This window comes from Protopterus annectens, chromosome 14.part0 (genome assembly GCF_019279795.1).
Source record: "Protopterus annectens isolate FY-2018-M chromosome 14.part0, PAN1.0, whole genome shotgun sequence".
Classification (NCBI taxonomy): Eukaryota; Metazoa; Chordata; order Ceratodontiformes; family Protopteridae; genus Protopterus; species Protopterus annectens.
The window spans coordinates 408483145-408496484 of record NC_056748.1 but is presented as its reverse complement, the minus strand read 5'-3'; the positions used below and the strand labels follow the sequence as shown (position 1 = coordinate 408496484).

Sequence of the window (13340 nt, the reverse complement as noted above, 5' to 3'; positions counted from 1 at the left end):
CACACCCTGCTAAGGCCAAACGGTATGCCAGACCTGCCATGCAAGCAATGGGCAGAGGCACAAAAACAAGTTTCATCCCTCATAAACATGAGAGCCATTCAACAAGTACCACAGCAAGAGCAGGGACTAGGATTTTACTCAAGGCTATTTTTGGTACCCAGAAAGGACCAAGCCTGGAGACCAATACTGGACCTGTCTATCCTAAACACATTCCTGGATATTCCAAAATTCAAAATGTTAACTCTGCAGCAGCGTCTGCCCATGCTGGGCAAGAAGGCTTGGCTTGTGACTCTAGACCTAAAAGAGGCATACCAGCATGTCCCAATCAGACAGTCATGCAGAAGATGCCTCAGATTTATAGCTGGCTCAATGCACTACCAATTCTCTGCACTGCCCTTTGGCTTATCTACTGCACCCAGGGTCTTCATAAAATGCTTGGCACCAGTGATTGATTGAATTTTGCAGAAAAAGAGGAATACAAATATATCCTTACTTGGACGACTGCCTTATTCAAGCAGAGAACAAGGACACTCTACTACAGCATCTGGCGTTTGTAAAAAGGTTGCTAAAAGGTCTAGGGTACACAGTAAACGAAAATAAATCAAAACTCGTACCCTCTCAAGAGATAATATTCCTGGGTGCAAGCTTAAATACAACTGCCCAGATGGCTTATCTCACACCAGACAAACAGACAACTACTTATTTCAAAATGTTGGCAACAAAGACCCAGTTATCTGCAAGAAAAATTCTGCAGGCTTTGGGCTTCATGGCATCCTGCATTCTACTAATTCCATATGCAAGACTGCATATGAGGAAACTACAATGGTATCTAAAGAGTGTTTGGACTCAACATTGCAACAGCCTGGAAACAATAATTACCCTCATTCCCTGTCTGCAACAGGAGTTTCGATGGTGGGCAAAAGCCGGTCACCTCAACACAGGACAGCCATTCACTATACCCACAGCCAGGTAGACATTGACAACAGATGCATTAGATTATGCCTGGGGTGCCCATATGGCAGGAAGATGTTTTCAGGGCACATGTTCCACAAGTCAAATGCATCTACATATCAATCAAAAAGACATGCTAGCTGTACAGAATGCCCTGACAGCCTTCAAGGATCTACTTCATCCAGGACAACTACTGATAGACAGACAGTACTACAGTCATGTGGTACATAAACAAGCAGGGGGGCACACATTCCTACCCCCTCTGCAGATTAGCCATGAACTTGTGGGACTCAGCATTGACTTACCAAGTACATCTGCAAGCACAATTCCTGCCAGGAAGGATAACTACTCTGGCAGACGAACTAAGCAGAAACCTAATGGATCCCCACAAGTGGAAATTGGATCTACGAGTATTCAGCATAACAAAGAAATGGGTATGCCCGGACATAGATCTATTTGCCTCCCCTCACAACTGCCAACTACAGAAATTCTGCACCAGGACTTATCACAAGCAAGCATGGAAAGTGGATGCTCTATCTTTCAGCTGGAGAAACCTAACAGTATATGCCTTTTCTTCTCTACCTCTCCTTCCCAAGGTACTCCTCAAGGTCAGACAAGAAAAGCCAAAAATTACACTAATTGCCCCAGACTGGCCCTGCCAGCATTGGTACCTAATCCTAAAGATCTTGTCTCAATGCCCAGCTTGGACATTACCTCAAATTCCTCACTTATTGACCGAACAAGACAGTCAGATACTGCACAGCCAACTCAGGACCTTAAACCTGGCAGCATGGCGGATAATGTAGTCATTCAAGATGCGCCTCTCTCTAAAGCAGTGATGGACGTTATTTTAGAGGCCAGGAGGCCTAGCACCAGAAAATCTTATGCAGAAAAATGGAAGAGATTCTGTGCTTGGAACCAGGCACAAGGCATTGACACGACTGTTCCAAATATTCCTCAGATTTTGCAATACTTAACTGAGATGCTGGATAAAGGCCTTTCCTTTTCATTAATTAAAATTCATGCCTCTGCCATTTCAGCTCATTACAATACTGAACCACCTATTTTTTCGCATCCATTACTAAGGCAGTACCTCAGAGGGGCCAAAAACATAAGACCTCCAAGGAGAGCCCCAATACCTGCATGTGACCTCAACTATGTCTTGGAAAAACTCTGCCTCCATTTGAGCCAGCCTCTGCAGCTGGTATCAAATTCTTATCCTGGAAAACAGCTCTGCTCCTAGCAATAACCTTCGCTAGATGAGTCTCTGAGTTACAGGCACTCATGGCTGTGGAACCTTTTATCATTTTCCGTCATGACAGGGTTTCTCTGAGGACAAAACCCTACATTTATGCCTAATGTAGTGTCCAGTGTGGCCCTTAACCAAACAATTCATTTGCCTACCTTTTACCCAAACCCACAGAATAAGGGTAAGAGACTAATGCATTCTTTGGACATTCACAGGCAGCTGCGCTTCTACTTGGACAGAACCAAAGCTTTCAGAAAGACTGAACAACTTCTAGTGGCATATGCTGCAGAATCACAAGGAAAGCCTATCTCAAAACAGATTATTTCAAAGTGGATAGGCCACTGCATTCGTTTCTGCTATTCTCAGCATGGCAAATTAGTGCCCAAGGGTATTAGACCACATTCTACCAGAGCAGCAGCCACTTCAGCAGCCTTCCTCAGAGGAGTACCAGCCAAGGACATCTTAGAGGCTGCAACTTGGAGTTCAGTGCATACTTTTACAAAGCACCATCACTTACCTCTCTACTCTAAATCCAGGGCAGGCTTTGTCACTGCAGTTCTGCAGGGCCTGTTAGCCTCTCCTAATCCTATTTAGCACCAACCTCCCAATCTTAGCTTTGGGATTCAACCCAATTGTAATGACTGCAACAGTGAAACACGATGAACATAGTACAGTTGTGTACCTACCATAAATGTAGATGTTCGAGTGTATTCACTGTTGCAGTCCAGGTTACCCTCCCACCACCATCCCCCTTTTCTTTGCTGGGACTTGTGTACTTCTCTATTCTATACAACCTATGTGGTGTATTTGCTTGTAGATAAAGGAAAAGTTGTTATCTGGAGTAGGGACTTCATTTGTCAGCAACCGGTGGATCTTGGATCCGATATTGGATCCGAGCCGGCAATGATTTATGCAGCTATGGATCCGAGCTCCTACCTCCTCCCCTCACCCATAATCCCCTGCCAACCCCAAATGACCTCAGATCTAGTTTGCCGCTCTAGAGTGTGTCAGCTGGATTTTGAGCTCCTGGCGATTTTTGAGATAAGTGTACCTATTTTATCTCTTTAGCCCCTTTTTTCTGTCAGTAATTAGTGTATATGTATTAGGCTTCCCTTTAGTCTGTTTTGTTTTTTTTTTGAAAATTTTAGTGTTACCCTCCCCTCGCTGGTGGTTAGTGTGTGATTGTGTGCGTTTGCGTTTGGGGCCTTGTGTTTGAGTAGTGTTTCTTAGTTTTGGGACATGTCTGAGGCCCCAAAGCCTATTTTTTCTAAATGCACCGAGTGTGCCATAAGCTTTCCCCAGCGGATGGCCACACTTGGTGTGTTCGGTGCCTTGGGGTTGAACACCTGTCCTTAGGATGCACGATTTGTGCAGGGTTCAACCCCAGGGCACTGAAAGAGCGAAGGTCGAAGCTGGTCCTGGCGGGACTTTTGCCCCCGAAGTCGGCTTCGGCCTCCGCTACTACCATGACACCTCCCCAGCCTGTGGTGGTGGCCACTCCTGCCCCCCTTCCTCCGGCCGGGATTCAAACTCCCACTAAAGCGCCAGAGGACAGGGAGGCCAGGAGGGAGAAACGGAGGGAGAAGCACCACAAGCGGCGGGCTGAGGCCTCCGCTTCGGCCCCCCCAGCTAAGCGGGCTTCTCCCTCCACGGCTTCCAGGTCTCCTCCTCCTCGGCTCTGATCACCTTGCTTCTCCCCGGGACCGGAGGAGGAGGAGACCCGATCTCCGTCGAGGTCATCGAGGCGGCACTCCAGGCCTGCCTCGATGGCCTTGTCGAGATCCACTTACAGCCTGTCTTATGCAGACTTGGACCGGATGATGAGAAGGTTCATCCAGGCCCAGCTGCAGATGGGAGTGCTCCTGCCTCCCCCCCCCCTTTGGGGGGGGGGCTCGACACCCTTTTTTGCTCCGATAGCTCCTTCTCTGACCCGCTTTCCGGGTTCGGAGCGCTTGGAGCCAGGCAGCGTTGGAGCCGGGGGTGGGTCGGCACCGACAGTACTGGGTACTTCGGATCCGACCCTACCCTCGAGTCTATAGGGTCCATCGTCAGATCCGACCTCTCGGAGCCGTGGCCCGAGCTTTGGATCCGAGGGATTCAGTGTGCCTTCGGCTCCGTCCAGGTCGGAGCACACTGGTCCCTCGGATCTGACGGTCTCGGCGCCGGTTCCGATCCATTCATCGGATCCAAGTGGGAGTCAGCTCTCGGAGCCCAGGGAGAGTGGCTCCCCCTCGGCCTTCGATGTAGTGGGGAGGGCTCTGTCGAGAGCATCCAGACCTCTGGCCCTCGTCTCTGCTCCGCCCTGCACTCCCTCTCTGCTGGGTCAGGCTTCCATCACTCGGCCACAGGGACAGCCTGCTTCTATGTCCCAGGTTGTTCCTTTGGAACAGGACATTGCTGGTGAAACCTCCTCGGACAGCCCCCCCGAGGAAGTACCTCTCAAGTATAAGTGTAAGAGGAGGCACATGGACTCCCCCAATTCCTTAACAGAGGACACGGACTTGGTTGAAGGTGAAGGCTCCCCAAGGTCTCTCCCTGAGGATGTCTCCTTTGGAGACATCATGGAAATGCTCAGGCTCAGGGGGGGTGGTCTGCCCCCAAGGCTTCCTCCGATGAGTCCATGTTCCTGGAGGCATTTGAAGCAGGCCCGTCTACCTCTTGGGTGTCCCCTCCGGCTGACCCCCTGGTGGACCTTGTGACCACCAGGGCGTGGAAGGAGCCGGACACTGTGGAGACAATTCCCAAGCGCCCGGATAGGATTTTGAGGCCCCCCCCCCCCGCAGACCGGCCCCACTGGAGCAAGGGTCCCCCTGTAGATGCCACGTTGATGGCAGCAGCCACTAAGAGGGAACTAGCTCAGGAGAGCCCCTCGGTCCATCCTCTGAGCAAGGAATCTCGCTTGATGGATCGCCTTGGTAAGCGGGTATTAAGTTCAGCGACCTTCTCAGTAAGGTCTCTGAACTACATGGCACATGTCATCAGGATGCAGCGGGATCTTATTAAAGAATACGCTGCTTCCCCCCCAGAGTCCATGTCAGCGGAGGACAAGCAATTGTACTCCACTCGTATGGCCACTCTGAGATCTGTTTCTAATATCTCTATGCGGCTTTTGTCTCATGCAACTGAGGGAGCCACTAGAGCTAGCGGAGCGGGCCTAGTTATGAGACGCCAGGCCTGGCTCCGACATTGTGACTTTGTGGATCCCTTCAAGGTGTCCTTTGCTAATGCCCTCTTTGATGGTTCTGCTTTGTTTGGCAAGACCATTCGCGAGACACTTGTCCAGAGCGAGAACGACGGGAAGACGTTGTCTGCAGTCGGAGTCCACTCCTCTGCTCCCCAGAGGTCCTTTTCCAAAAACCAAAAGGGACAGAAGAAGATGTGGTTACGGAAATCGCAACATTCCCAACCTGCTCCGGACAACCAGTCCTTCCATGGCAGAGGAGGACAAGGAGGACGCCGCCCTAGAGGCAGAGGGGCACCGAGAAATTTTGGGTCCAGAGAATCCTTCTGTGATCGGCCCACGCAACAACCCTGAAGGGTTGTGCCCGACTGCTCCACTCTGGAGGCAGTCGAGGGTGCTTCTCGAGGCATCTGGCAGCATGGGAGTCCATCACGTCAGACCGCTGGGTGCTTCGGATTATATCCAGAGGTTACAAAATTCCTATGCTACATGTTCCCAGACTCAAGAACCTCCCCGATATACCACCCGATCAGAGGGAGGATGCAGCCGCGGAAATCCAGCAGCTGCTAGAAAAAAGGGCCATCCAACCCGTCCCCCCAGCCAGCTCGGATTAGGGTTGTACTCCAGGTTCTTTCTGGTGCCAAAAAAAACAGGGGACCTGAGACCAATTCTAGACCTTTCCCTCTTAAACCTGTCTGTAACCAAGGAGAAATTCCGAATGGTCACTCTTCAATCCATTCCCCCCCTGTTGCAGGAGAACAACTGGATGTGCTCAATTGACCTCAAGGATGAGTACTACCACATTTTAATGGACAGACGATCCAGGAGGTTCCTCCGCTTCCGGCTGGGAGCCAGCCACTATCAGTTCAGGGTCCTTCCCTTTGGCCTCACCACAGCCCCCAGGGTGTTCACCAAAGTTTTAGCAGTGATAGCGGCCCACCTGAGACTTCAGGGAATGCAGGTCTTCCCGTACCTGGACGACTGGCTCCTGACTGCCCCAACAAGGCATCTACTCTGCTCAGCCATAGATTTTTTCTTCGCCTAGCCCCCCAGTTAGGCATCATGATCAATATGGACAAATCCTCCCTTGCTCCAACACAAGTGATAGACTTCATAGGGGCCAGATTAGATACGAGAAGTCTGCAAGCCTACCTCACTTCGGAACGACTACAGAATCTGAATTTACATGTGCGGGCCATCCTCCAATCAGAAGCTCCACCTGCGGAATTGGTCCTGAGGAGCCAATTCCCAAGCGCCCGGATAGGCCTGAGGGCACTGGGCTCTATGGCGGCGGCAATTACACTCCTTCCATACCCTCACCTAAACATGAGGGTACTACAGTGGACCCTTCAAGTACAATGGTCCTTTCAGCTTCTTCCTCTCAATCACCCTGTCTCTATCAGCAAGGCTTGCAGGAGGGCCCTGTTATGGTGGCTTCATTCTCCAGACCTCCATACAGGTCGCCCTTCTGCGCTCCACCTCTTCTCGTCACGGTGACCACGGATGCTTCTCGCCTCGGGTGGGGGGGGGCATTGCTCAGGCAGAACAGTCCAAGGCACATGGAATGACACAGAGACCTCCCTGCATATCAATGTTTTGGAGATGAGGGCAGTGCTGTTGGCGTTGCAAGCACTTCATAACCTTCTTCCCGTAGGAACTATTGCGATACAGACGGACATGTCAGTTGTCTGGTATATCAACAAACAGGGGGGAACCAGGTCTTATCCTCTCTGCCGAGAGGCCATGAGAGTGTGGGAATGGGCGATCTCCAGCAACCGCTTTCTGATCGCAACGCATATTCCTGGACGGTCCAACATTCTGGCAGACAAACTCAGCTGCACTATTCTTTCCCCTTACGAGTGGTCTCTCAACTCCCGAGTAGCGAAGTGGATTTTTGCAAAATGGGGGCAACCCTGCTGCGATCTTTTTGCCTCTCCCTCAAATACGAAATGCGACAGCTACTTCACCCTGATTCCCCCACCAGGGGAAGCCCCAAGAGACGCTCTAGTGCATGCTTGGCCGCCCGGTCTACTTTATGCCTATCCTGCTCTACCCCTGATTCTAAAGATGTTACAGAAAGCCTCTTGGTTGGGGAGCAAACTGATCCTCATTGCCCCATTCTGGCCTCGACAAACTTGGTTCCCTTACCTGTGGTCTCACTTGGTGAATCTTCCCTGGATTCTGGATCCCAGCCCCAGATCTGATCTCCCACCCATCAGGCTTACCGACCCCGAATCTTGACAATCTGAAGCTGACAGCTTGGCTGCTCCAGTTCCACTCTTAATTAGGACTCCCGGTATCTCTTCACCAGCCAAAGCGATCTTGGTGGCAGCGCATAAACCTTCCACCAGGAAGATTTACCGCAGTAAATGGAAGCGCTTCTCCGTCTGGGCGGAACATCATCATCTGGACTCCTTCACTGCTCTGCTAACATCCGTTTTGGACTTTCTTACTGGACTTTTTCAGCAAGGGGCTAGCTGTTCGACAGTCAAGGTACAATTGGCAGCCATCTCCCATTACCATGCAGGACACGAGACAGGTCCTTTGATGTCAGCTAAACTATGTAAAACCTTCTTCAAGGGTACTTTTCTGCTCAGGCCCCCTATCAAAGAAACCATACCCCCTTGGGACCTATCGCTAGTTCTTCAAGCCTTGACTGCTTCTCCCTTTGAACCAGCTGCCTCCGCTGATCTTAAATACCTGTCTTGGAAAACAGCATTCCTGGTAGCCATCACTTCTGTGAAAAGAGTTTCGGAACTTCAAGCTCTTTCCGTAAAACCCCCTTACTTGGTTTTTCATCAGGATAGAGTGTACCTCAGGACCAATCCATCCTTTCTACCTAAGGTGGCCTCAGAAACCAATATCAATCAGTCCATTAACCTTCCTGTTTTCTTCCCTAATTATCAAAATAAAGGAGAATACAAGCTGCATTCATTAGATGTGCACAGGCAGCTGCGTTTCTATGTTCATAGGACTGCTGGTCACTGACAATCTGATCAGCTGTTCATTTCCTTTGCCAGATTCAATTTGGGTAAAGCTGTTTCGAAGGTCACCTTATCACACTGGATTTCCCAATGTATCCTTCTAGCTTATGAGGCTTCTGGGAGGCCTGCACCTCAAAGGGTTTGTTCACATTCCACTCGCTCCATATCTACTTCTACTGCATTCAGATCTAGAGTCCCCTTGGATGATATTTGCTCGGCAGCCACTTGGGCCTCTCATACCTTTATTAACCACTACAAACTGGACGTCATTTCCAGACTGAGAGCATCCTTTGGCTCCGCAGTGCTCCGGAACATCCTTCCATGATGGCCACCCAAGATTCAGGTAGCTGGGGACTCTGTCCCACAGGTTGCTGACAAATGAAGTCCCTACTCCAGATTAAGAAGTTATGTACTCACCATAACATTCCATCTGAGTAGTTGGCTTCATTTATCTGCAACCATCCCACCCTCCTTCCCCATGGCCTTCAGAAGAGTTAGATGGTGATATTATTCCTGCCTTTTCCTGTTGGAATACCTTTTTAGGTATATATAGGAGGGCAAACTTGATCTGAGGTCATTTGGGGTTGGCAGGGGATTATGGGTGAGGGGAGGAGCTAGGAACTCGGATCCATAGCTGCATAAATAGTTGCCAGCTCGGATCCGATATCGGATCCAAGATTCACAGGTTGCAGACAAATGAAGCCACCTACTCAGATGGAACGTTATGGTGAGTGCATAACTTCTTATTTTCTGTATGCATGCTTATTGGCATAATTTAGCCTACCATGTTTGGGGCACCTGACATCTGGAGCAAGAAAAACTGAAGAAAATGGCGTCTGCTGCATCTTTTATACCCCTGGCGCACTGACATCAGGGAGGAAGCGACAGCAACCAACGCCGGACCTAGACTTTGGAACTCGAGCTGACTGTGGGTAGCCTGCCAGCAGGATAACCCAATTGTAATGACTGCAATAGTGAATGCACTCGAACATCTACATTTGTGGTAGGTACACAACTGTACTTTCTCTGTCCTTCAACCCCAATAAATGCTACTTGTAGACAGTTTTCATCAGAAGGAGACAACCTTCAGATGAGAGACAGAAGAGTTCTTACAGGGCCAGATAAAACGCAATGAATTTTTGTCTATACTAGAGCCAACGCTACTTGCTGTACCACCAGTCTTAAAAAAATACTAAAATATGTGTTCTTCACTGCATTAGTGGAGGCAGAATCCCTCCGTGTGGCCCATACGAAGTTTGAACATTTCCTTATGGTAAAGGATTCTCCTAAAGTTTTGCATGAGAACCCTTTAGCTGATCTAGGTTTGGTATCCTTGGACTTAAGCCAGAAGTGTAGTACAGGTGCATCAGGCCGGTACCGAGAGTAAGTCTTTTTCTGAGTATGGTCCCCATTGTGAACCTGCTTTATAGATGGGCTTTACACAGAGGCAAAGTAAGGTCCCCATTGTGAACCTGCTTTATAGATGGGCTTTACACAGAGGCAAAGTAAGTCACTTACACTGACAGTAAGTCTTTAGGAATTGGGCCCTTACTTTTTTTTATTTATTTTTTTCTAACATTTTCATTCGGGGGCGGACTGGGCATCTGGCAGTTCTAACAAATGTGGTTTTAACCCCAGGAAATAGGATGCCGACCAGACATTGAAGACAGCAGCCTGTCATGTAATCTGAATACATGTGACATGGCTGCTTAGTAGTCCAGTTATTCTTGCATTCTCTTCCCATGCTTTGGCTATGAGGGTGGGAGCGAGAGGGTGGAGAGAAGCGACCAAAGCAGAGAAAATCAGTGATCCAAACAGATTAGTGTTTAAACTTTAAGGTAAGTTCTCGCTTTTTTTTTTTTTTTTTTTTTTTTTTTTTTTTTTCCTTCTTCCTGGCAGGGTAAACCAAATACTTTCTGCAGTTTTTTTTTCCTGGCAGGGTTGACCAGATACTTGTTAAATCATGGTGCAGTCTCCTATATAAATTACCTTTCTGACATCCTGGGCCAGTAGGCTGGGAGGGTCAACCAGATAGAAGGCTAGTGAAAATGGGCCAGTGATTCTGATGGTGCCAGTCTAATTCTTGTCCCAGTCCGACCCTGGTCTTACACACACAATACCATGCACATTTTTTTTATTCTGTAGATGTACATTTTACACGCTTCAACAACTGAAGCAAATGTATAATTAAATTTGCTTCAACTTAATAGAGCTTCACAGTTGATTACTGGGCATTTCTGTCTTTTAAAATCTGATCAAAAGTTTCAAAATTCAAGACCGTACTTTATGCTGTAGGTCTTCTTTTTAAATTGTGATGGTGTTTTTTTTCTCCCTCTACTGTTCTTCCAAGTACCAAACATTTTATTTGTTTACTTTTCAGGTTGGTATAGAGGATATTCTTTACGGAAAAAGTCAAAAAAGGTAAGTGTTACTTTAAGATTTTGTTTCTTGGCACACATCCAACTAATACAGCATTTACCACAGAACAGTTAACTCTCTACTCTTTGATTTGCTTACTTTATTCATGGCTCTGCCCATCATGAATTTCAGCTCTAGTGTTATGATTATGGAAAGTTGCTCTTTATTTTCTAAGACAGAATTATTTTATTGAGAAAAATGAATATACTATTACAAGTTGACATTTTAAAATCTCATTGTGTAGTAGTTCACAAGTCTTGATGTTGTACTCCAAGGATGGAACACTGCTTCATAACATAATTGTATTTCCATTTGTTTTGTGCTCCCTTCCTAAAGGAAGTGTTTGTATGTGTATGTGGATGTGTGCATATATATAATATATATGCAGGTGCCTGTGTGTATGCGTTTCTGCATTTGTGTGAATGCAAGTGTGTAGCTATTTTTATATAGTAACACGTACATATATGCACTTAGACATGTATAATATATGCACATATGTACATCATGGGTGAATGTATATACCTCTTTGACTGTAGAAATATCAGCAATGAAAAATTAATGAAGATACTTTGATTCATAATATGAAACTATGAATCTGGTGTTGTCAATCTTCATTCATTCTTGACTGATGGGTTCGGTTCCAAACCCTCAGAACTGACTCTGCCATTGTAGAAAGCTTTTGCCAGCCAAAAACTCTCAAACTAAGGCTATACCCATACTGCCTCTCTTCCCATTACCCCAGATCTTGTTTGCCAAGTAGAAAATTGGACTCTGCTCAGCTAAGTGCTTAAAATTTTCTTATCTGTCTAATTATACTGTTTCAGAACTCTTTAATACCTTAATATACTTACTGTCATTTGAGTCCTTTTCATGTGAGTGAACTCTATGAAGTTTCCTTCCCCCATTTTTACCTCCGGTTATTTCTCCTTTACCATTTCTAGTATTAGGCCTCTCCTTCCCTCTTACCATTCGTAACCTTTCAATACCATTGTTGGTATTTTTTTTCCTGCTTCTTTCCTTCCTTTACCTGTGTGGGTATTCTATATGTACCATAGTTGGTATGTAATATAAAAAAACAGAAAAACAAAAAGGGTTTTACTTTTCTAAACTATTGTCTTTCCTTTTTTTTCCCTACGAGCGAGTGTGTGTGTGTGCCTACCGTGTATTTTGACTGGGCATGACAGAGAAACAAAAAGGAACCTCCAGGTTTAAACAGTTTAAGGACTGTAGCAGAAAGATGACCAATTTCAATGGGCATCTTTCTTGCATCTACTGTCTGCGTGTCCCTCATCTGGAAGTTCAACCTCCTTGTTATATCTGTAAGGGCTTTAGTGCCTGAACTCTTTCAGAGAGATGAAATAAGTTAATTCTCAAAGGCTTATTGGAGTGTCCTTTTGAAGATCCAGTACCAAAAACAACAAATCGGTATCGGTGCTGTCTACTATTGATCTTACACAAACCACTTCAGCACTGATGACCGCTCCGGCAATGACAATTGTTACATCTACTCATTTGGTTCCATTTTCTCTCTCTATTCAGCAGACCATGGTGCTGAAGGTCGATGTTATAAGTACTCCCCGGAGTCAGTTTGTGGAAAGACCTGAATCTCCTTTGGGAAAGTCATCCCGCTCCTCTTGGAGTCTATGGGAATTGGATGTAGTCAGATTAGTGGATCAGCTCTTGGTAGCTAGAGGCCTCCCTGCACCCTCTCGGACCACCCTCTTTCCCGCAGCTTAGGCATACGTTCCCAAGACTCCAACATATATTCCTCCGTCATCCTCCCCCTAGGTCTTTGAGCCCATTGCTTCTATGCTCTCGGTGCCGATGGTTAATCTCGCCTTGGTGCCAAAGTCTATTCTGTGGTCTTCGTCTCCTTCATAACTATCGCACCCATGGGACCTTGATTTGGCCATTTCGAGGTCTTTGGATTGGCTCCGATTTTTTTTCTATGGTGCTCTCTGTGCCATGGTAGTTTCAAGTCTTCTCTTGGCTCCTACTCTGTGGGAGGTGGCTCGTCGGAGCAGTGTGTGATCATGGTTCCGAGGTTGTCTTTCTCTGATGTTCTTTGTGTTTCACTGTTGCAGTCATTACAGTTGGGTTATCTGCTTGCAGGTAGCCCTCAGTTGGCCTGATTAACAAAGTCTTGGATCCTGTGTCTGTTGCTGTCCCTGCTTCCATGTCATCAGGGGTATAAAACAAGCAGCTGACGCCATTACATCAGTCTTTCTTGCTGTGCGGTTCCCGAAGCAGAAGCAGTTCACAAGTGCCGGTTGCCCGACTCCTGAAATTTTTATTTTCGAGTTTCAGAACCAAAGTCTTCAACTAAAGCTAAGTACCCCGTTGGGGAAACTTTTTCTTGCCCCTTACTGATGTCAGTAAAAGTTAATAATTGCATTACTTGTGGAAAGCAAATACCTCATAAAGATTTTCATTCCTACTGTATTCCTTGCCTAGGCCCTGACCACAAAGTGCCTTGCTGTTGGTTTTGTACTTTATTTAATCAGCGCACTATCCGTCGTCTGTATATTTTCACCTCTAAATATTTCGGTTCTCCGTT

General features: G+C 47.1%; 1 protein-coding gene across 1 annotated transcript in view; it reads left to right on the top strand.

Annotated features, from left to right (window-relative positions):
• Positions 1-13340, top strand: part of DOCK1 (dedicator of cytokinesis 1) — a gene marked incomplete in the record, with an annotated part of 4741214 nt that overhangs the window by 367223 nt on the left and 4360651 nt on the right. The window contains 1 exon segment of the mRNA XM_044056178.1: positions 10746-10786. Within this exon segment, the coding sequence (XP_043912113.1) occupies positions 10746-10786 (41 nt within the window).